Source organism: Oncorhynchus gorbuscha, linkage group LG09, assembly GCF_021184085.1.
Source record: "Oncorhynchus gorbuscha isolate QuinsamMale2020 ecotype Even-year linkage group LG09, OgorEven_v1.0, whole genome shotgun sequence".
Classification (NCBI taxonomy): Eukaryota; Metazoa; Chordata; class Actinopteri; order Salmoniformes; family Salmonidae; genus Oncorhynchus; species Oncorhynchus gorbuscha.
Window position 1 is genome coordinate 82688700 of NC_060181.1, and position 24034 is coordinate 82712733.

At 44.8% G+C, this 24034-nt stretch overlaps 1 protein-coding gene across 1 annotated transcript in view; it reads left to right on the forward strand.

The window, feature by feature from the left end:
* LOC124044458 (interphotoreceptor matrix proteoglycan 2-like) overlaps positions 1-24034 on the forward strand; it is a 60661-nt gene that overhangs the window by 25062 nt on the left and 11565 nt on the right. The window contains exons 8-10 of the mRNA XM_046364092.1: positions 3725-3783; positions 7430-7450; positions 20089-20342. Coding sequence (XP_046220048.1) covers positions 3725-3783; positions 7430-7450; positions 20089-20342 — 334 coding nt within the window. The remainder of the gene's footprint in view (positions 1-3724; positions 3784-7429; positions 7451-20088; positions 20343-24034) is intronic.

The following is a 24034-nucleotide window of genomic DNA, read 5'->3' on the forward strand; positions in this document are numbered from 1 at the left end:
GCGAGAGGAGGGAGTGAGAGGTGGGAGCGAGAGGTGGGAGCGAGAGGTGGGAGCGAGAGGAGGGAGGCGAGAGGAGGGGGGAAAGAATGGAGATAAAATGGGGAGAAGGGAGAGAGGGGAGACAGAGAGAGAGAGGGTGAAGTTGGGAGGGGGGAAAGAGAGAGAGGGAGGAGAAAGAGGGAGGTAGAGAGTGAGAGAGGAGCGTCATGTCTATGAAGTCTTTCTCTATGCGTCCGTATTGTGATGTTCATCTTTCCTCATTGAATGCAAGGTATTAACTTAGACATCAACCATCTGACAATCATCTTTTCCCATTGACTGCAATGTATTGATAAACATAAACACTGTGACAATCATCTTTTCCCATTGACTGTAATGTATTGATAAAAACAGTAGCTGCATTTGACCTTTTTTGTAAAGAATGTGCCAGAATGAGGTTTTAAGGCTGCTAATGGGCTGTTCCTTTCTCTTTCATCGTTCCTTCTCTAATTTCTCCACTTCACTCCTTTACAGTACTCCTCTTATTTCTTCCACTCTTTCCTTCTCCTTTCTCACTATCCTTTCATCTCGCTCCTCCTGTCATCTGTATCTCCTCTAAATCTTCTCTCTAATCCTCCCTCAACCTTTTCTACTCTCTCCATCCCCTTTGTCCTCTTCTGGCATCTCCTAATCCATCACTTTGTTTGTAGGCTCTGAGGCCAGAGTTATTCATTTTAACACACACAGTCAGGGCACTATAAAGAACCCACACAGTTTGAAATTCCCTTCATTTGACTGTTGGTATTGTACACTAGGCATACTGCATACTCTGTGTGAAAAGATGCTGAAAGTTAGAGTTTATGATGTAGCTTGAGGCCGCAAGAGAGACTGGAATAGAGAAAGCAGGACACACAAACTCACTCACACACAGATAACTTTCCTCCACCATCAAGGCTTTTTGACTGAGAACAAATAGGTCAGACATTTTACTGCTGCTGGGAAAATAAGATGTTTTCGACTCTCCCCTGGAAGCCGTTAATGTAAATCAAATCAAATCAAATTTATTTATATAGCCCTTCGTACATCAGCTGATATCTCAAAGTGCTGTACAGAAGCCCAGCCTAAAACCCCAAACAGCAAACAATGCAGGTGTAAAAGCACGGTGGCTAGGAAAAACTCCCTAGAAAGGCCAAAACCTAGGAAGAAACCTAGAGAGGAACCGGGCTATGTGGGGTGGCCAGTCCTCTTCTGGCTGTGCCGGGTAGAGATTATAACAGAACATGACCAAGATGTTCAAATGTTCATAAATGACCAGCATGGTCAAATAATAATAAGGCAGAACAGTTGAAACTGGAGCAGCAGCACAGTCAGGTGGACTGGGGACAGCAAGGAGCCATCATGTCAGGTAGTCCTGGGGTACGGTCCTAGGGCTCAGGTCCTCCGAGAGAGAGAAAGAAAGAGAGAATTAGAGAGAGCATATGTGGGGTGGCCAGTCCTCTTCTGGCTGTGCCGGGTGGAGATTATAACAGAACGTGGCCAAGATGTTCAAATGTTCATAAATGACCAGCATGGTTGAATAATAGTAAGGCAGAACAGTTGAAACTGGAGCAGGAGCATGGCCAGGTGGACTGGGGACAGCAAGGAGTCCTCATGTCAGGTAGTCCTGGGACATGGTCCTAGGGCCCAGGACAGTTGAAACTGGAGCAGCAGCATGGCCAGGTGGACTGGGGACAGTAAGGAGTCATCATGTCAGGTAGTCCTGGGGCATGGTCCTAGGGCTCAGGTCCTCCGAGAGAGAGAAAGAAAGAGAGAAGGAGAGAATTAGAGAACGCACACTTAGATTTACACAGGACACCGAATAGGACAGGAGAAGTACTCCAGATAAACAAACTGACCCTAGCCCCCGACACATAAACTACTGCAGCATAAATACTGGAGGCTGAGACAGGAGGGGTCAGGAGACACTGTGGCCCCATCCGAGGACACCCCGGACAGGGCCAAACAGGAAGGATATAACCCCACCCACTTTGCCAAAGCACAGCCCCCACACCACTAGAGGGAAATCTTCAACCACCAACTTACCATCCTGAGACAAGGCCGAGTATAGCCCACAAAGATCTCCGACACGGTACAACCCAAGGGGGGAGGAAACCCAGACAGGCCGACCACAACAGTGAATCAACCCACCCAGGTGACGCACCCCCAGGGACGGCACGAGAGAGCCCCAGCAAGCCAGTGACTCAGCCCCGTAACAGGGTTAGAGGCAGAGAATCCCAGTGGAAAAAGGGGAACCGGCCAGGCAGAGACAGCAAGGGCGGTTCGTTGCTCCAGAGCCTTTCCGTTCACCTTCCCACTCCTGGGCCAGACTACACTCAATCATATGACCCACTGAAGAGATGAGTCTTCAGTAAAGACTTAAAGGTTGAGACCGAGTTTGCGTCTCTGACATGGGTAGGCAGACCGTTCCATAAAAATGGAGCTCTATAGGAGAAAGCCCTGCCTCCAGCTGTTTGCTTAGAAATTCTAGGGACAATTAGGAGGCCTGCGTCTTGTGACCGTAGCGTACGTGTAGGTATGTACGGCATACGGTAATGTACTCATTATTACTCTGTCCATAGCCCGCGGGAAGTAGTTAATGTACTCATTATTACTCTGTCCATAGCCCGCGGGAAGTAGTTAATGTACTCATTATTACTCTGTCCATAGCCCGCGGGAAGTAGTTAATGTACTCATTATTACTCTGTCCATAGCCCGCGGGAAGTAGTTAATGTACTCATTATTACTCTGTCCATAGCCGACGGGAAGTAGTTAATGTACTCATTATTACTCTGTCCATAGCCGACGGGAAGTAGTTAATGTACTCATTATTACTCTGCCCATAGCCGACGGGAAGTAGTTAATGTACTCATTATTACTCTGTCCATAGCCGACGGGAAGTAGTTAATGTACTCATTATTACTCTGTCCATAGCCCGCGGGAAGTAGTTCGACGGATGGGGTGCTAACAATTTTTTGTTGTCATGGCGGGACAGTGCTGCACAGTGCAGCGCCTTCAGCACCCCTAATTCCCACGGCTATTAAACTTTTATCATTTTGTGTATGGAAAGTGGGAGGGAGATAGACAATGAAAGAAGGAGAGAGATAGGAGGAGGAGAGGGACGGACATGTTCGGAAAAACACAATCTGACAATTAAAGAAGTCGGCTGTGTTGCCAAGTGTGTCAGAGTAATAGTGATTGCAAAAGCAGGGTATTTGCCACATTGATTGGGAAAGGTAGGAGAGGGTGTAATGGCAGGGTTGTTGGCACACTGAAACGTAATTCAACTTTGTCACTGAGGAGGTGTTCCACAATGCTGGGTCCATGAGTCAGCAAAAACATGGTTCTCTTCACAAAACACTCACTAGCATCCAGCAACAAGGTTCAATCAGAGGTCTGAGTGAGTCGTCACTAGATGGCCATGCTAGAAATCAAATCAAACCAAATTGTATTGGTCACATATTTAGCAAATGTTATTGTGGTTGTAGTGAAATGCTTGAGTTCCTAGCTCCAACAGTGCAGTAGTGTCTAACAATTCACAACAATACACACAAATCTACAAGTAAAATAATGGAATTAAAGTAAAATAACGGAATTAAAGAGCTATAAAATAACGGTTAAATAAAATAAATAAATAAAAAGAGGACATAAACTAGCAATATCCTCAGAATTAACTGTTGAACTCAAGGTGACCTCGTTGTGTTTGCAGATAGAAGATGCTCTGGGGGGACTGCCAGGCTTGAAGAGTGTGACTGTGCTGGAGTTCAGGTCAGTCTCTACTGTAGTGGTGTATTTGCCTGGTCCTGGTCACATTAGGATGTGATTTAGTTTAGCCAACTCCCTTAGCTATCATTGGAATGCTATACTGGACATCAATAATCTGAAGAGTTGGATAAAACACACACACCTGTGTGGTGTAGGCCATTGATTTGATATACTGACCTGACCTTCTCACCTGATCTTTGTCAAACACAATTTCTTTAGATAAAGTGTGTTTAGTTGTCCCCCACCATGAAATTGGGGAGGGGACCGTGGATCGGTCTCCGTTCCATCTGTCCGTCCGTTACTCACACGCGATATGTCATACATGACTGGCCCGATTTTGCCGACATTGAATGATGTGTCTTGTCATAGAGATCCAGTATTTACAAAGCAAGAGGAATGACTGGGCCCAAAATCTGTCTTCTACAGCAGGTGGCGTTATTTCTTTGGCACATGACGTGGAGTAGCCTACAGGGAGTGGATAATCTCAGGAGACTGGCTGGCCTGGCAACATCTGCCGAGCTCCCCGGGCCAGTTAATCAAGTTTTCATTTGGTTCCCTTGGGTCAGTAGCCTACATGTTAAAACTCCAACACAACAACAAAAAATGTATTGGTATTTAATCCAGATTTTTGTTATCAACCAGCATTCGGTTTCCAAGTGGAAGTAAGAATGTCAAAACCTTCCCTCTCAGTCTCGAGTAAAGCCAGCCGGAGGCAGGAAGCATATCGACTCAGAGTTGAACATCGGCACTCGCATTCAAAAGTCCTCCACCTGCTTTAGTCTTTTTTCATATCAGACACAGAAAGATTTACACAGGCCAACATTATGGAGCTGCTTGCTTGTCAAGACATAAACATTATTTACATAAATCTCTTGTTGGTTAAATACAAAGGGCTGGGTAATACTATTACAGTGCCTTGCGAAAGTATTCGGCCCCCTTGAACTTTGCGCCCTTTTGCCACATTTCAGGCTTCAAACATAAAGATATAAAACTGTATTTTTTTGTGAAGAATCAACAACAAGTGGGACACAATCATGAAGTGGAACAACATTTATTGGATATTTCAAACTTTTTTAACAAATCAAAAACTGAAAAATTGGGCGTGCAAAATTATTCAGCCCCTTTACTTTCAGTGCAGCAAACTCTCTCCAGAAGTTCAGTGAGGATCTCTGAATTATCCAATGTTGACCTAAATGACTAATGATAATAAATACAATCCACCTGTGTGTAATCAAGTCTCCGTATAAATGCACCTGCACTGTGATAGTCTCAGAGGTCCATTAAAAGCACAGAGAGCATTGTAAGTCGCTCTGGATAAGAGCGTCTGCTAAATGACTTAAATGTAAATGTAAATGAAGAACAAGGAACACACCAGGCAGGTCCGAGATACTGTTGTGAAGAAGTTTAATGACGGATTTGGACACAAAAAGATTTCCCAAGCTTTAAACATCCCAAGGAGCACTGTGCAAGCGATAATATTGAAATGGAAGGAGTATCAGACCACTGCAAATCTACCAAGACCTGGCCGTCCCTCTAAACTTTCAGCTCATACAAGGAGAAGACTGATCAGAGATGCAGCCAAGAGGCCCATGATCACTCTGGATGAACTGTAGAGATCTACAGCTGAGGTGGGAGACTCTGTCCATAGGACAACAATCAGTCGTATATTGCACAAATCTGGCCTTTATGGAAGAGTGGCAAGAAGAAAGCCATTTCTTAAAGATATCCATAAAAAGTGTTGTTTAAAGTTTGCCACAAGCCACCTGGGAGACGCACCAAACATGTGGAAGAAGGTGCTCTGGTCAGATGAAACCAAAATTGAAATTTTTGGCAACAATGCAAAACGTTATGTTTGGCGTAAAAGCAACACAGCTCATCACCCTGAACACACCATCCCCACTGTCAAACATGGTGGTGGCAGCATCATGATTTGGGCCTGCTTTTCTTCAGCAGGGACAGGGAAGATGGTTAAAATTGATGGGAAGATGGATGGAGCCAAATACAGGACCATTCTGGAAGAAAACCTGATGGAGTCTGCAAAAGACCTGAGACTGGGACGGAGATTTGTCTTCCAACAAGACAATGATCCAAAACATAAAGCAAAATCTACAATGGAATGGTTCAAAAATAAACATATCCAGGTGTTAGAATGGCCAAGTCAAAGTCCAGACCTGAATCCAATCGAGAATCTGTGGAATGAACTGAAAACTGCTGTTCACAAATGCTCTCCATCCAACCTCACTGAGCTCGAGCTGTTTTGCAAGGAGGAATGGGAAAAAAATTCAGTCTCTCGATGTGCAAAACTGATAGAGACATACCCCAAGCGACTTACAGCTGTAATCGCAGCAAAAGGTGGCGCTGCAAAGTATTAACTTAAGGGCTGAATAATTTTTGATTTGTTAAAACAGTTTGAAATATCCAATAACTGTCGTTCCACTTCATGATTGTGTCCCACTTGTTGTTGATTCTTCACAAAAAAATACAGTTTTATATCTTTATGTTTGAAGCCTGAAATGTGGCAAAAGGTCGCAAAGTTCAAGGGGGCCGAATACTTTCGCAAGGCACTGTATGTAGTCTAGGCCTATATAATTATTTAGAAGCTGTTCATGAGCTATGTTATTTATTTATCAGCTTAATATAACCTGTCTGGTAGCAAGGGTGTTCAACTCCGCACACAGCTGATTGATGCAAGGGAAGAAATGGGTTCTAATAAACTCAGTCGCTGCATAATATTCCCAAATGCAATCTTGGGAAAATAGAACAGTTCTGACTGCAATAATTGAAAAGAGCAGGGTCCCAGCTTTTCACTTCTGTGTGATTTATTCCTCAACTCAAAATGTTCCGCAATTGTCAGCGTTTTACAATCTTGAGTGTCTGGCATTACAATAAAAGTAATGAATGGAGGGAAGCGCATCAGCCATTCGAATGCATAAACGGTAGGGCTATAGAGAACACAGGAGGTTGGTGGCATCTTAGTTGTGGAGTACGGGGTCATAGTATTGGCTGGAGTTTAAAGATTGGAATGGTATTAAATACATGAAACACATGGTTTCCTGTGTTTGATCCCATTCCATTTACTCCATTTCAGTCTTTATCATGAGCCCGTCCTCCCTTGATAGAGTACCACAGTATGAGTTATAATACCCATTAAACCTAGAGGTCAAATAGGGAGGTCATATTTAGAGTCTGTGATCTATTTTCATTTATTTAATTTTACCCCCTTTTCTATCTTGTCTCATCGCTGTAACTCCCCAACGGGCTCGGAAGGCGAAGGTCGAGTCATGCGTCCTCCGAAACATGACCTGCAAAACCACACTTCTTAACACCCGCCCGCTTAACCCGGAAACCAGCCGCACATGAAACACTGTTCACCTGACGACTGGCGTCAACCTGCAGGCGCACAGCCCGCCACAAGGAGTCACTAGAGCACGATGAGCCAAGTAAAGCCCCCCGGCCAAAGCCTCCCCTAACCCGAATGACACTGGGCCAATTGTGTACCGCCCTATGGGACTCCCGATCACGGCCGGTTGTAATACAGCCCGGGATCGAACCTGGGTCTGTAATGACACCTCTAGCACTGTGATGCAGTGTTTTTGACCTCTGCTCATCTCGGGATGCCTGAGATCTAGTTTTTTTTATTTGTTTTCAGGTTTCAGAAGGATGCCCAAGGGTGAGTATAGACCGTTACCTGTAGTCTTGGATGTGTATAGCCAGTAGGCTAGTAATCTGACCCTAGATCTGTGGTTAAGGATAACCTAGTCTTGAGTGTTTGTGTGTGTGTCCATACTTGCGAACATAAGCAAATATTTCCATTTAAACAGATTCTCTGGCACAAAATGCATATCAGCCAATTCAATTTGTTGATTTACTTGCAGGCAACAGAAAGCTAAATTGAAGCTGTTTTCATCAGATAACATGGCACACGTCAGCCATATGCTAACCTCAACAGGTGGCACTGATCACAAATTCTTCATAAGCCTATCAAAGATCTTAGACTTTGTATCCACCAACCAATGGCATTTCTTGAAATAAGTCAACCCTAGCCACTACAGGGATATTTAAAACCTAAAAATTCAAGGTTTACTTTTGTTTCGTTGGTCTGTGATAAAATGGTGTGTGCCAATATTGCATTGATGCATCCTTGACTAGGCTACTAGCTACTACTAACATTAGACAACGTTTTCACGTTTTTTCAAATATGACAAAATACTACTTGTTTATCTGTTTCACACACATCCATGTGCTTTTATGGAAAAAACATGTACATTTAACATTCATTTAAAAAACAAAGAGCCTTATGGATTTTTCAAACAACAGTCATCTAGACCAGGGGGTTCACACACTTTTACCACGTCTATTTCTATGGGCACAGGCACTGTTCATGACACAAACTGTTCACACCCTTCTTGTTGATGGAGAAAATTGTGCAGGTTTTAAGCTTATTTCCTGCAATTCTACACATTTTGGCATGGGGTGCAAAGAACATTTAGCTGTTTTAAAGCTAAATGTATTGCAATTCTATACATTTTGGCATGTCTAATGTGTATTCATGTGATTTTTCAGTTACCAAATAATGACAAAAATATCTATCTACTAAAAAACATTAGCTGACATAGGCTAGTTGATCAGGACATTTCTGACAAGTTATAAATAGCTCTCTATGCAATGACTAACATGACAAGAGGAACTGATGATGCGCAAGGTGCATTCTTTTGCACCTTGTGTATCCAATTGGTAGTTACAGTCTTGTCTCATCGCTGCAACTCCTGTATGGACTCGGGAGAGGCGAAGGTCGATAGCCTCTGAAACACAACCCAACCAAGCCGTACTGCTTCTTGAAACAATGCCCACTTAACCCGGAAGCCAGCCGCACCAATGTGTCGGAGGAAACACTGTTCACGTGGCAACCGTGTCAGTGTTCACTGCTGCCCAGCCAGCCACAGGAGTCGCTAGTGAACAATGGGACAAGGACATCCCTGCCAGCCAAACCCTCCCCTAACCCGGACGACGCTGGGCCAATTGTGCGCCGCCCCATGAGTCTCCCGGTCGCGTCCGGCTGCGACAGTGTCATGTTTGTCATTTATTATCATGTCTTGTCCCTGTGCTCCCCATGCTATTCGTTTCCCTCTGCTGGTCTTATTTGGTTCTTTCCCTCCTATCCCTCTCTCTCCCCCTCCCTCTCTCACTCTCTCGCTCTCTCTTCTCTCTGTCGTTCCGTTCCTGCTCCCAGCTGTTCCTATTCCCCTTATCATCATTTAGTCTTCCCACACCTGTTCCCGATCCTTTCCCCTGATTAGATTCCCTATTTATTCCTTTGTAATCCGTTCCTGTTCCGTCGGTTCCTTGCATTGTATTCACGATGCTGTGATTGCGTTTCGCCCTGTCCTGTCGTGTTTTTTGCCGTGATTGTGTATCACCCTGTCCTGTCGTGTTTTGTGCCTTCTTCAGACGCTGCGTGTGAGCAGGTGTCTCAGTTGACTACGGCCTGCGCCTACCCGACGACCTGCAGTCTGTGGCCGCTTCTCCAGTTGTTTTCCCCTCTACTAATCTAGAGGATTTCAGTTATTCGGTTTTGAACATTAATAAACTCTGTTTCTGTTAAGTCGCGTTTGGGTCCTCCTTCACCAGCATGACAGAAGAAACCGACCAAAGAATGGACCCAGCGACTTCAGACGCTGTTTACACTGCCGTCAAGATCCAAGGAGCCATGCTCGGCAGACACGAGCAGGAATTGTCTGCTGCTCGCCATGCCGTGGAGAACCTGGCCGCTCAGGTTTCCGACCTCTCTGGACAGTTCCAGAGTCTACGTCTCGTGCCACCTGTTACTCCCTGGCCTGCCGAGCCTCCAGAACCCAGGGTTAATAACCCACCTTGCTACTCCGGGCAGCCCACTGAGTGCCGCTCCTTTCTCACGCAGTGTGAGATTGTGTTCTCTCTCCAACCCCACACATACTCTAGAGAGAGCTCGGGTTGCTTACGTCATTTCACTCCTTACTGGCCGGGCTCGAGAATGGGGCACAGCTATCTGGGAGGCAAGGGCTGATTGCTCTAACAGATTCCAGAACTTTAAAGAGGAGATGATTCGGGTTTTTGACCGTTCAGTTTTTGGTGAGGAGGCTTCTAGGGCCCTGGCTTCCTTATGCCAAGGTGAACGGTCCATAACGGATTATTCCATTGAGTTTCGCACTCTTGCTGCCTCTAGTGAGTGGAACGAGCCGGCGCTGCTCGCTCGTTTTCTGGAGGGACTCCACGCAGCGGTTAAGGATGAGATTCTTTCCCGGGAGGTTCCTTCAGATGTGGACTCTTTGATTGCTCTCGCCATCCGCATAGAACGACGGGTAGATCTTCGTCACCGGGCTCGTGGAAGAGAGCTCGCATCATGTTTCCCTGCTCCGCAAACCATCTCCCTCCTCTGGCTTTGAGACTGAGCCCATGCAGCTGGGAGGGATTCGCATCTCGAATAAGGAGAGGGAACAGAGGATCACCAACCGCCTGTGCCTCTATTGCGGAGTTGCTGGACATTTTGTTATTTCATGTCCAGTAAGAGGCCAGAGCCCATCAGTAAGCGGAGGGCTACTGGTGAGCGCTACTACTCAGGTCCCTTCATCTAGATCTTGTACTACTATGTCGGTCCATCTACGCTGGACCGGTTCGGTGCTACATGCAGTGCCTTGATTGACTCTGGGGCTGAGGGTTGTTTCATGGACGAAGCATGGGTTCGAAACATAACATTCCTTTCAGACCATTAGACAAGCCTACGCCCATGTTTGCCTTAGATGGTAGTCATCTTCCCAGTATCAAATTTGAGACACTACCTTTAACTCTCACAGTATCTGGTAACCACAGTGAGACTATTTCTTTTTTGATTTTCCGTTCACCGTTTACACCTGTTGTTTTGGGTCATCCCTGGCTAGTATGTCATAATCCTTCTATTAATTGGTCTAGTAATTCTATCCTATCCTGGAACGTTTCTTGTCATGTGAAGTGTTTAATGTCTGCCATCCCTCCCGTTTCTTCTCTCCCTACTTCTCAGGAGGAACCTGGCGATTTGACAGGAGTGCCGGAGGAATATCATGATCTGCGCACGGTCTTCAGTCGGTCCCGAGCAACTCCCTTCCTCCTCACCGGTCGTATGATTGTAGTATTGATCTCCTTCCAGGGACCACGCCTCCTCAGGTAGACTATACTCTCTGTCGGCTCCCGAACGTGTCTCGAGGATTATTTGTCTGTGTCTCTTGACGCCGGTACCATAGTGCCTTCTTCTTCTCCGGCCGGGGCGGGGTTCTTTTTTGTTAAGAAGAAGGAGGGTACTGTGGTGCAGCTGAATGACATAACGGTTAAGAATCGTTATCCGCTTCCCCTTATGTCATCAGCCTTCGAGATTCTGCAGGGAGCCAGGTGCTTTACTAAGTTGGACCTTCGTAACGCTACCATCTCGTGCGCATCAGAGAGGGGGACGAGTGGAAAACGGCGTTTAACACTCCGTTAGGGCATTTTGAGTACCGGGTTCTGCCGTGGTCTCGCCAATGCGCCAGCTGTTTTTCAGGCATTAGTTAATGATGTTCTGAGAGACATGCTGAACATTTTTGTTTTTGTCTATCTTGACGATATCCTGATTTTTTCTCCGTCACTCGAGATTCATGTTCAGCACGTTCGACGTGTCCTACAGCGCCTTTTAGAGAATTGTCTCTACGTAAAGGCTGAGAAGTGCTCTTTTCATGTCTCCTCCGTTACTTTTCTCGGTTCCGTTATTTCCGCTGAAGGCATTCAGATGGATTCCGCTAGGTCCAAGCTGTCAGTGATTGGCCCGTTCCAGGGTCACGTGTCGAGTTGCAGCGCTTTTTAGGTTTCGCTAATTTCTATCGGATTCGTAATTTCGGTCAAGTTGCTGCCCCTCTCACAGCTCTTACTTCTGTCAAGACGTGTTTTAAGTGGTCCGGTTCCGCCCAGGGAGCTTTTGATCTTCTAAAAGAACGTTTTACGTCCGCTCCTATCCTCGTTACTCCTGACGTCACTAGACAATTCATTGTCGAGGTTGACGCTTCAGAGGTAGGCGTGGGAGCCATTCTATCCCAGCGCTTCCAGTCTGAGATAAGGTTCATCCTTGCGCTTATTTTTCTCATCGCCTGTCGCCATCTGAGCGCAACTATGATGTGGGTAACCGTGAACTGCTCGCCATCCGCTTAGCCCTAGGCGAATGGCGACAGTGGTTGGAGGGGGCGAGTTCCTTTTGTCGTTTGGACAGACCATAAGAACCTTGAGTACATCCGTTCTGCCAAACGACTTAATGCCCGTCAAGCTCGTTGGGCGTTGTTTTTCGCTCGTTTCGAGTTTGTGATTTCTTACCGTCCGGGTAGCAAGAACACCAAGCCTGATGCCTTATCCCGTCTGTTTAGTTCTTCTGTGGCTTCTACTGATCTCGAGGGGATGCTTCCTTATGGGCGTGTTGTCGGGTTGACAGTCTGGGGAATTGAAGGACAGGTTAAGCAAGCACTCACGCACACTGTGCCGAGTAACCTCCTTTTCGTTCCTGTTTCCACTCGTCTGGCTGTTCTTCAGTGGGCTCACTCTGCCAAGTTAGCTGGTCATCCCGGTGTTCGAGGCACTCTTGCGTCTATTCGCCAGCGCTTTTGGTGGCCGACTCAGGAGCGTGACACGCGCCGTTTCGTGGCTGCGTGTTCAGACTGCGCGCAGAAGAAGTCTGGTAATTTTTTTCTGCTTCTGCTCCTGGTCTTGCTGGGTCTCAGTCTGTTCCCTGCCATCGCATCTCTCCTGTTCTTGTCCCTGCCCTTGCTGTGTCTCAGTCTGTCCCTAGTTCTCATTTTTTTTTTAGAGTAGTACCCTAGTTTCCCTTTTTATCGTTTTTCGTTACGGTCCTGAGGAGAGGAGTTGGGTTCTTTCTCGGGACGTGCTGGACCGTTTGATCTATGATTTCCTCCGTTGCTGCCAGTGTTCCTCCTCGAGAGCGCCAGGAGGCGCTCGGTGAGTGGGGGGGTACTGTCATGTTTGTCATTTATTATCATGTCTTGTCCCTGTGCTCCCCATGCTATTCGTTTCCCTCTGCTGGTCTTATTTGGTTCTTTCCCTCCTATCCCTCTCTCTCCCCCTCCCTCTCTCACTCTCTCGCTCTCTCTTCTCTCTGTCGTTCCGTTCCTGCTCCCAGCTGTTCCTATTCCCCTTATCATCATTTAGTCTTCCCACACCTGTTCCCGATCCTTTCCCCTGATTAGATTCCCTATTTATTCCTTTGTAATCCGTTCCTGTTCCGTCGGTTCCTTGCATTGTATTCACGATGCTGTGATTGCGTTTCGCCCTGTCCTGTCGTGTTTTTTGCCGTGATTGTGTATCACCCTGTCCTGTCGTGTTTTGTGCCTTCTTCAGACGCTGCGTGTGAGCAGGTGTCTCAGTTGACTACGGCCTGCGCCTACCCGCGACCTGCAGTCTGTGGCCGCTTCTCAGTTGTTTTCCCCTCTACTAATCTAGAGGATTTCAGTTATTCGGTTTTGAACATTAATAAACTCTGTTTCTGTTAAGTCGCGTTTGGGTCCTCCTTCACCAGCATGACAGACAGAGCCTGGACTCAAACCCAGAATCTCTAGTGGTACAGCTAGCACTGCGATTCAGTGCCTTAGACCACTGCGCCACTCAGGAGGCCCTCAACAGTAAGTTTAAAGCCAGACTGAGTTCCTTTATAAAAGGTATGTCCATGTAATATTGCTTATTAATAATATTATTAGCTTATCGAATAAAAACGTGTTTGTCACATGCTTCGTAAACGACAGTGAAATGCTTGCTCATGGGCCATTTTCCAACAATGCAGAGATAAAGAAGATCAAATAGAAATAGTGACACAAGGAATAAATACATAGTGAATATTGAATAACAATAATGAGTAAAAAATAACATAGCTATACACAGGAAATACCAATACCGATTCGATGTGCAGGGGTACGAGGTAATTGAGGTAGATATGTATGCATAGCTGAGGGTAAAGTGACTGGGCAACAGGATATATAAGACTGAGCAGTAGCAGGAGTGTATGTGGAGCAGTAGCAGGAGTGTATGTGGAGCAGTAGCAGGAGTGTATGTGGAGCAGTAGCAGGAGTGTATGTGGAGCAGTAGCAGGAGTGTATGTGGAGCAGTAGCAGGAGTGTATGTGGAGCAGTAGTAGGAGTGCATGTGGAGCAGTAGCAGGAGTGTATGTGGAACAGTAGCAGGAGTGTATGTGGAGCAGTAGAAGGAGTGTATGTGGAGCAGTAACAGGAGTGTATGTGGAGCAGTAGCAGGAGTGTATGTGGAGCAGTAGTAGGAGTGCATGTGGAGCAGTAGCAGGAGTGTATGTGGAGCAGTAGCATGAGTGTATGTGGAGCAGTAGCAGGAGTGTATGTGGAGCAGTAGCAGGAGTGTATGTGGAGCAGTAGCAGGAGTGTATGTGGAGCAGTAGCAGGAGTGTATGTGGAGCAGTAGAAGGAGTGTATGTGGAGCAGTAGCAGGATTGTATGTGGAGCAGTAGCAGGAGTGCATGTGGAGCAGTAGCAGGAGTGTATGTGGAGCAGTAGCAGGAGTGTATGTGGAGCAGTAGCAGGAGTGTATATGGAGCAGTAGCAGGAGTGCATGTGGAGCAGTAGCAGGAGTGTATGTGGAGCAGTAGCAGGAGTGTATGTGGAGCAGTAGCAGGAGTGTATGTGTAGCAGTAGCAAGAGTGTATGTGGAGCAGTAGCAGGATTGTATGTGGAGCAGTAGCAGGAGTGTATGTGGAGCAGTAGCAGGAGTGTATGTGGAGCAGTAGCAGGAGTGCATGTGGAGCAGTAGCAGGCGTGTATGTGGAACAGTAGCAGGAGTGTATGTGGAGCAGTAGAAGGAGTGTATGTGGAGCAGTAGCAGGAGTGTATGTGGAGAAGTAGCAGGAGTGCATGTGGAGCAGTAGCAGGAGTGTATGTGGAGCAGTAGCAGGAGTGTATGTGGAACAGTAGAAGGAGTGTATGTGGAGCAGTAGAAGGAGTGTATGTGGAGCAGTAGCAGGAGTGTATATGGAGCAGTAGCAGGAGTGTATGTGGAGCAGTAGCAGGAGTGTATGTGGAGCAGTAGAAGGAGTGCATGTGGAGCAGTAGAAGGAGTGTATGTGGAGCAGTAGCAGGAGTGTATGTGGAGCAGTAGCAGGAGTGTATGTGGAGCAGTAGCAGAAGTGCATGTGGAGCAGTAGCAGGAGTGTATGGGGAGCAGTAGCAGGAGCATATGTGGTGAGTGTGAAAATGTGTGTGTGTGTGACATCAGTATGCTTGTGTGCGCATGTTATGTGTGTGTGTGGTTGTATGTAGTGTGTGTGTGTGTGTGTGTATATGGGTGTTGTGGTCAAAGTGTAAGTATGTGTGAGTGTGGGTAGTGTCCAGTGTTTGTGCATAGAGTCAGTGCGAGAGAGTTAGTAAAAAAGGTAAATGCAGGCAATTCGGGTAGCCATTTGATGAGTTATTTAGCAGTGTTGTTGAGCAGCCTTACGTCTTGGGTGTAGCTGTTCAAAGGTCCTGTTGTTTTCAGACTTGGTGCCCTGGAACTGTTTGCTCTATGGTAGCAGAGAGAACAGACTATTGCTTGGGTGGCTGGAGTCTTTGACAATTTGATGCCAAGGCAGCAGCTACTCTTCCTGGGGTCCAGCAAAATTAAGGCAATTGTACAATTTTTAGAAACATTACAATACATTCACAACTGATTTCACAACACATTAATAAGTGTGTGCCCTCAGGCCTCTACTCTACTACCACATATCTGCAACACAAAATCCATGTGTACATGTGTGTATAGTTTATATGTTATCATGTGTGTGTATGCATGTGTCTGTGCTTATGTTTGTGTTGCTTCACAGTCCCTCTGTTCCATAAGGTGTATTTATATCTGTTTTTTTTTAATCAATTTTTATTTTACTGCCTGCATTAGTTACATGATATGGAATAGAGTTCCATGTAGTCATGGCTCAATGTAGTACTGTGCACCTCCCATAGTCTGTTCCGGACTTGGGGACTGTGAAGAGACCTCTGGTGGCATGTCTTGTGGGGTATGCACTGATGTCTGAGCTGTGTGCAAATAGTTCAAACAGACAGCTTGGTGCATTCAACATGTCAATACCTCTCACAAATACAAGTAGGAATTAAGTCAGTCTCTCTTCCACTTTGAGCCAGGAGAGAGTGACATGCATATTATTAATGTTAGCTCTCTGTGTACATCTAAGGAACAGCCGTGCTGCCCTGTTTTCTGAGCTAATTGAAGTCCCTCTTGGTGGCACGTGACCACACGACTGAACAGTAGTCCAGGAGCGACAAAACTAGGACCTACTTTGTTGATCATGCTGTTAAGAAGGTAGAGCAGTGCTTTATATGGACAAACTTCTCCCCATCTTAGCTACTGTTGTATTTGGACCATGACAGTTTACAATCCAGACTTACTCCAAGCAGTTTAGTCACTTGCTCAATTTCCACATGATTCATTACAAGATTTGGTTGAGGTTTAGGGTTTAATGAATGATTTGTCTCAAATGCAATGCTTACATTTTTTAAATATTTGGGAATAACTAATTCCTTGTCACCCATTCTGAAACTAACTGCTTTACTCAAAGACAGTAGCATGTCGTTAGTCAAGATTGAAAAAAGTAAGGGGCCTAGACACCTGCCCTGGGTAATTCCTGATTCTACCTGGATTATGTTGGATAGGCTTCCATTAAAGAACACCCTCTGTGTTATGTTAGACAAGTACAGTAACTCTTTATCCAGAATATAGTAGGGGGTGTAAAGCCATGACACATACGTTTTTCCATCAGCAGACTATGATCGATAATGTCGAAAGCCGCACTGAAGTTTAACAAAACAGCCCCTACAATTTTTTTAGCATCAATTTCTCTCAGCCAATCATCAGCCATTTGTGTAAGTGCTGTACTGTAAAATAGCACTGTATCTGGTCAAACCTTTTTCCAAAAGTTTACTAAGCATTGGTAACAGGCTGATTGGTCAGCTATTTGAGTCAGTAAAGGGGGCTTTACTATTCTTAGGTAGAGGAATGACTTTTTGCTTCCCTCCAGGCCTGAAGGCACACACTTTCTAGGCTAAAATTGAAGATATGGCAAACAGGAGTGGCAATATCATCCACTATTATCCTCAGTAATCTTCCATCCAAGTTGTCAGACCCCAGTGGCTTGTCATTGTTGATAGACAACAATAGTTTTTCACCTCTTCCACATTCACTTTACAGAATTCAAAATTACAATGCTTGTCTTTCATAATTTGGTCAGATATACTTGGATGTGTAGTGTCAGCATTTGTTGCTGGCATGTCATGCCTAAATTTGCTAATCTTACCAATGAACAAAATCATTAAAGTAGTTGGCAATATCAGTGGGTTTTGTGAATATAAATAAATAAATAATAAATAATGAAAATGGCCTTTTTACCCAAAATGTTATTTAAGGTGCTCCTAAGCTTTTTACTATCATTCTTTGTCATTTTCCTTTGTTTCATAGTGTAGTTTCTTCTTCTTTTTAATCAGTTTAATCACATGATTTCTCAATTTGCAGAACATTTGCCAATCAGTTGTGCAGCCAGAATGATTTTCCATTTATTTTGCCTCATCCCTCTCTATTTTTCAATTCCTCATCAATACACAGGGATGTAACTGTTTTTCTTAATTTTCTTAATGTGTGCATGCTTATTAGTAACTGTGATAAGCAATTTCGTAAATGTGGCAAGTGTAGCGTCTGGTTGCTTCTCATTACACACCACAGACCAACACACATTCTTTACATCAACAACATAGGAATCCCTACAAAATGTATTCTATGAACTCGTATACACTATATTAGGCCCAGCCTTTGGAACTTTGGTTTTCCTAGATATGGCTACTATATTGTGATCACTACATCTAATGGCCCTGGATGCTGCTTTCAAACACCTTTCTGCAGCATTAATAAAGATGTGATCAATACATGTTGATGATTTCATTCCTGTGCTGTTTGTAACTACCCTGATAGTTTGACTGATAGCCTGAACCAGGTTGCAGCCACTAGTTAAATAAGCTTTCACTTAAGTGGGCTGCCTGAAGTCGCTCTGGATAAGAGCGTCTGCTAAATGACTTAAATGTAAATGTAAATGAAAGCCAGTCAATATTTAAATCACCCAGAAAATATATCTATCTATTGATGTCACATACATTATCAAGCATTTCACACGTTATCCAGATACGGACTGTTAGCACTTGGTGGTCTATAGCTGCTTCTCACCAGATGAACCTGTAGTCATATTATTTCAACAGTAATTAACATGATATCCTCTCTAAGTTTTTGTTTTTTTGTAAGCAGGAAGCAGAAAGATAGAGTTATTGATTGATTTGCCAAAGGGAGGGCGGGGCAGAGCCTTGTGTGTGGAATAAGTGTGGTTTAGAGTTGTCTAGAGGTGACATGCTGGTAAAAACGAGCTAAAAAGGATTTCAATTTCCCTGCTTTAAAATCACTGGACACGAGAAACGCAATAGCAGTGTGTTGTGTGCAAGGCTGAAGAAAGAGAGAGATTTTAATGGTCTGATACTCATTTTGTGCCGGAGAACTTATTTCAATTTGTGTGTGTATGTCTGAGGGTCATGTGAGATCCATGCTGGCTTTATCTGTAAGTGTGCGTAGGTTCGTGTGAAGTTGTGATGATACCCATAGACTTCCAGTCATTGGCTCGCCAAACTACCTCTAACTTCCTTCATACTGGACACAGAGACATAAACATGGTATCCATGAGTTCATCTGACTCTGGGGAAGTAGATAAAGGGCCTCATTGTTCAAATCTCAAAGTATCCCTTTAATGGTGTTAGGGCGGTCGCTGCTTCTTAACCCCAACCCAGGAGAGGAGCTCATCTATGGCGCTTTATGGCTGCTAACTAACCCCAACCCAGGAGAGGAGCTCATCTATGGCGCTTTATGGCTGCTAACTAACCCCAACCCAGGAGAGGATCTCATCTATGGCGCTTTATGGCTGCTACCTAACCCCAACCCAGGAGAGGAGCTCATCTCTGAGGCTTTATGCCCACTGCAATCAGCTTCCTGGCCTGTCACTGTCAACAGTTGGGACAGACAGGTATGGAGAGATACGCACACACGCACGAGTCATGCAGCAGTCCTCTGCTCATGCAATTACGTGGGACTTTACTAAGAAAAGCCTTGCTCTCTTCTGAGTGGTCATTCCAGATTCCCAGGTCAGCAGCGCTACAGTGTGGATCTGACCAGAGCTCCGCAGTAGGGCCAGCATCAGAAGAGTATAAAAGAACATCAACTAGTTTCAAGTGTCATTAAACACTTGTGAAAGTGTTCGTCCTGTTTTCACAGTGTGAGCTGTCAGCAGGAAAACTGGGATCTGGGATGTGGTGGTGCAGTGGGCCGATTACAGGCACGTGCCTCATACTGGGCCAAGCCAAGCCTGCTGAGAGATCTAGGTCACAGGGAGAAGAGAAGGGCTCTCTGAAGCCATATGAAGTCTGATAGATGGCTTTTTCCACACAGTCAGGTTCCACATCAAGAGTCTGTTGTGGGGTGTTTGTCGTGTTTATGACCATATTGATCACTCGGGTGGCTGGGCTTGTTGGATGGAAGTCATGGAAGTTATAGATGATGCTTCAGACGGGTGTAAATCTATCACACTACCATCTATCATTTCAGAATAGTCCAAAAAGTACTGTGTTTGGAACTCTACTCTTCCCAGGGTAACTGTTTTCCTGTTAGATACTCTGATTCTAGCTAATCATATTATATACAGTAGATACATAAACTGATCAATAAAATTATGTATCAATTGATAGTGAAATTTTCTGTGTTTTCCATGGGTGTATGGGTGGATAGATGTTGATGGTGGAGGAATGGATGGATATACACTACCTTTCAAAAGGGTCACTTAAACATTTCCAAATTTATCAGATCAATTAGCATTTTAAAATGATAAACTTGGATTAGCTAACACAACGTGCCATTGGAACACAGGAGTGGTGGTTGCTGATAATGGGCCTCTGTACGCCTATGTAGATATTCCATTAGAAATCAGCCGTTTCCAGCTACAATAGTCATTTACAACATTAAGAATGTCTACACCGTATTTCCGATCAATTTGATGTTATTTTAATGGACACTAAATGTGCTTTTCTTTCAAAAACAAGGAAATGTCGAAGTGACCCCAAGGTTTTGAATGGTAGTGTATATCTACTAGATGGCTAGATTGATATATCGATAGATTGATTGACAGATCAACTGACAGATTAACTGACTGATGTATCTGTACATGTATTGCCTGTGCAGGTTGGATGGCGTAGTGGTGGTCTATGCGGTGACGGTGGAGGTGGAAGGGGAGGGGGTGAGCAGTGAGCAGTTGGACTACCTGACCCTGCAGTCCAACCTGGTGGAGAACTCCTACAGAGAGCTGAAGGAGAGGCCCACAGTGGTCTACAACATCACTGACTTTAGGAACAACATTACTGAGGCCCTGCAAAATGACAACATCATCAGAGACACAACCCTGGCCCTGGACCCTGACTTACTGCAACTAGAGAGTGGTAAGACACACCGCACTACTCAACACTGCCGTGCAATACACTGTCTATACACTACCATACATAGTAAAATGACTATACACAGTACTCTGGCACTGTAGCCAGACTAACTGTGAGTGGTAAAATATACATTATGAACCAGGTGGTTTGAGCCCTGAATCCTGATTCGCTGAACGCCATGATATATTTAAGTGAGAATGCCCAAGATGCTGGTGTTTGGAGGATATATTTGCATGGGTGTTGTTAGACCCGAGACAAAGCCAATATATATCCTCCAAATATCGGCTTCAAGGGCATTATCACTTTTAACGGGTTACCAACCTATTCAAATAATTATTTAAATATTTTCATTAAAAACGTTATTTTGATGAATTTGTTGAAACTATTTCATCCTTCAAGGAGATATAGTCCCGACACAAATCTAGGGTTACTATCCAAACTGGCTGGTCGTTCATTCTATCGGTTCGGTTGTCAGAGACGTGACCCAGTCGTTAAGCCTTTTTGTTCTAAATCTATGGATGCGACACAGTCATTCGTTCTAAATGTTCCATTGCCATGATGGCTGGCAACATTCTTACCCCTTGCTTGCCAGCTGGCCAACTTTGGCAAACACAGTCACCTCAAACGAAGTGGTGTTGAAGGGCCAGTAGGAGGCACCCTTTCCTCTGGTCTGAAAAATACCCCATTGCCCTCTGTAGGGTGCCGTCTTTGGAATGGGAGGCGAAACGGGTGTCCTGACTCTCTGTGGTCAGTAAAAGATCCCATGGCACTGTGGTCCTGTGTAGCTCAGTTGGTAGAGCATGGCGCTTGTAACGCCAGGGTAGTGGGTTCGATCCCGGGACCACCCATACGTAGAATGTATGCACACATGACTGTAAGTCGCTTTGGATAAAAGCGTCTGCTAAATGGCATATATTTATTTTTATATTTTTTACTTATAAGAGTAGTGGTGTTAACCCCAGTGTCCTGACTAAATTCCCAATCTGGCCCTCATACCATCATGGTCACCTAATCACCCGCTTCCAATTGGCTCATTCATCACTCCTCCTCTCCCCTGTAACTATTCCACAGGTCTTTGCTGTAAATGCGAATGTGTTCTCAGTGAACTTACCTGGTAAAATAAGGGTAAAATAAAAAAATGTAAAACAGTGGGGCCATAGTAACAGCAAAGTAGCTTTGCATTTAAGATGTTTTCTAGTGATTTTTTGGGGATTCATTCATAACAATGAGCTAATGACATGCGATTTCACCTGGCATAGAAAATCTTCTCTCTCGCCAGGCCACTGTTCAGCGAACACATTTTTTGTATTTTGGTATTTTATCAGGACATACAGCACTACCAAACACTACAGTACAATACACTGTATATATACACTACCATACACAGCAAAACCACTATAATGAACTGTTGCGATAGCAGCAGCTACTCTTCCTGGGGTCCACACAGAACATGAAACATGACATAATACAGAACATCAATAGACAAGAACAGCTCAAGGACAGAACTACACAATCACTTCAAACTGAAGCTGTAATGACAGTAAACTATCTGCATTTCATTTTTTTTAATTTTTATATATCCATATTAATAATGCTGATAAATTATTTTGACTGGCTGAGAAAAGCTGCCAGCCTGTCTGTCTCATCCTGACTCCTGACACGTTCATTACCGTGGGACAGCTGAAGATTGAATTTCAATGTTGAAACAATGTTGCAAATGTCAGAGAGACAGACAGCAACGTTATTACAAATCTCCGCTGTTGAAAACCAAATGCTGGTCTAAAAGAAATACAAGATAATGTAAAGATGCTTTTTTTCAGTGTAGATCTAGTTTATAAATTGCCTGGCTGGGTTGACGAGACAGTGGATTGTGCAGTCAGAACAGAGTAAATAGGCATTTCAACGTCATAGATTTAGCCTGAGCTAACTTGTGGAATAGACACCGCCTGGAATGCGGTTTTAATCAATCAGCATCCAGGATTAGACCCACTCGTTGTATAACAGACCGTATACCATGGGTATGACAAAAAAGGACAATTTACTGGTCTAATTACGTTGGCAACCAGTTTATAATAGCAATAAGGCACCTTCTATGGCCAATATACCACAGCTAAGGGCTGTATACAGGCACTCTGTGTTGCGTCTTGCTTAAGAACAGCCCATTGCTGTAGTTTATTGGCCATATACCACGCCTCCTCGAGCCGTATTGCTTAAATATACAATACAATTACATGGGACCAAACACAATACAATAAAGCCAACATCACCAATTGGGTCACTGTATCTGATTGTAAGACACCTAGTTCCACCATAGCCAGCCCCAACTTACCTTAGTTGTCCCACCTCCACCTATCCTGTCACTGGCTCTCTGGGGCCTGATTTCCTTCATTCTATTCAACAGCGCTTTGTCTTACCCAGTGTTTTGTGGTGACTTCTGTTCAGAAGTGGGTCCTTTTTGATGAACAAATAACAGACTCCTCATATATTGGGACTATGATTTTACTCTGCAACAGTTCAATCTAGCTCATTAAACTGTTTTTGATAGAAGTGAGACAACTGGATTTGAAAAATCAGAGCCCTTACCTCTCTCTCTCTCTCTCTCTCTCTCTCTCTCTCTCTCTCTCTCTCTCTCCCTCTACTTCATCTATTATTTTTGCTGGGTTCCAGTGCTTCAGTTACAAACACACTTACACACACACACTTACACACACACACTTACACACACACACACACACACACACACACACACACACACACACACACACACACACACACACACACACACACACACACACACACACACACACACACACACACACACACACACACACACACACACACACACACACACACACACACACACACACACACACACACACACACACACACACACACACACACACACACACACACTAGATTTAGCTAGCCAGTAAGTAGGTTAGCTCTAACTCCTGGCAGGGTTTTGTCGAGCGAATGGAACACGTTCTATGGTAATGATGATAATACCATCTCCCTGGTCTGTTGGAATTCTCCCTGACAGTGTTGTAAAAGAGTTGCTGTCATTAGTTTACTGTGTTTCCCTGAAGATGGATGCAGTCTGACGGCCTGATTCATTATGTGCCGAGACATCTGATATGAGGGGTAAATAATGTCAGATGCCTGCCTGGCACAGTGTGTGGTGACTTACAGGCACTGCTTGGTTCCAAGCTGTCGCCACCAGGCTCCAGTCCCAGGCTCCAGGCCTGATGGTAAATGCAGTAATGGTCTTGGCCCATAGTGGCAGGTATAGGGGATAGATCTCTAGGGTGATTAGTAGTAGGTGATTAGTTTCCTCTTAGGTAAACACATAGTCGGCACCACCGCTGTCAGGACTGGGGAGAGGACAAATGGATTATACAGAAAAGATGGAGAGGATTTAAACGTCATTCCTCTAGTACATTATTAGAGAAAGTTTGACTTATTATGCAGTTAAGTTTGGTTTCCAACTGCTATCTTTGTTGGGTGCATGGACTCAAGTGTGGGAAGTGAAAGGGGATACGTAGTCAGTTACACAACTGAATGCATTCAACTGAAATGTGTCTTCCGCATTTAACACAACCCCTCTCAATCAGTGGACATCATGGGCGAGCAGTTGAACCAACAACCCTTCGGTTACTGGCTCAACGCTCCTAACCACTAGGCTACCTCCCTCCACT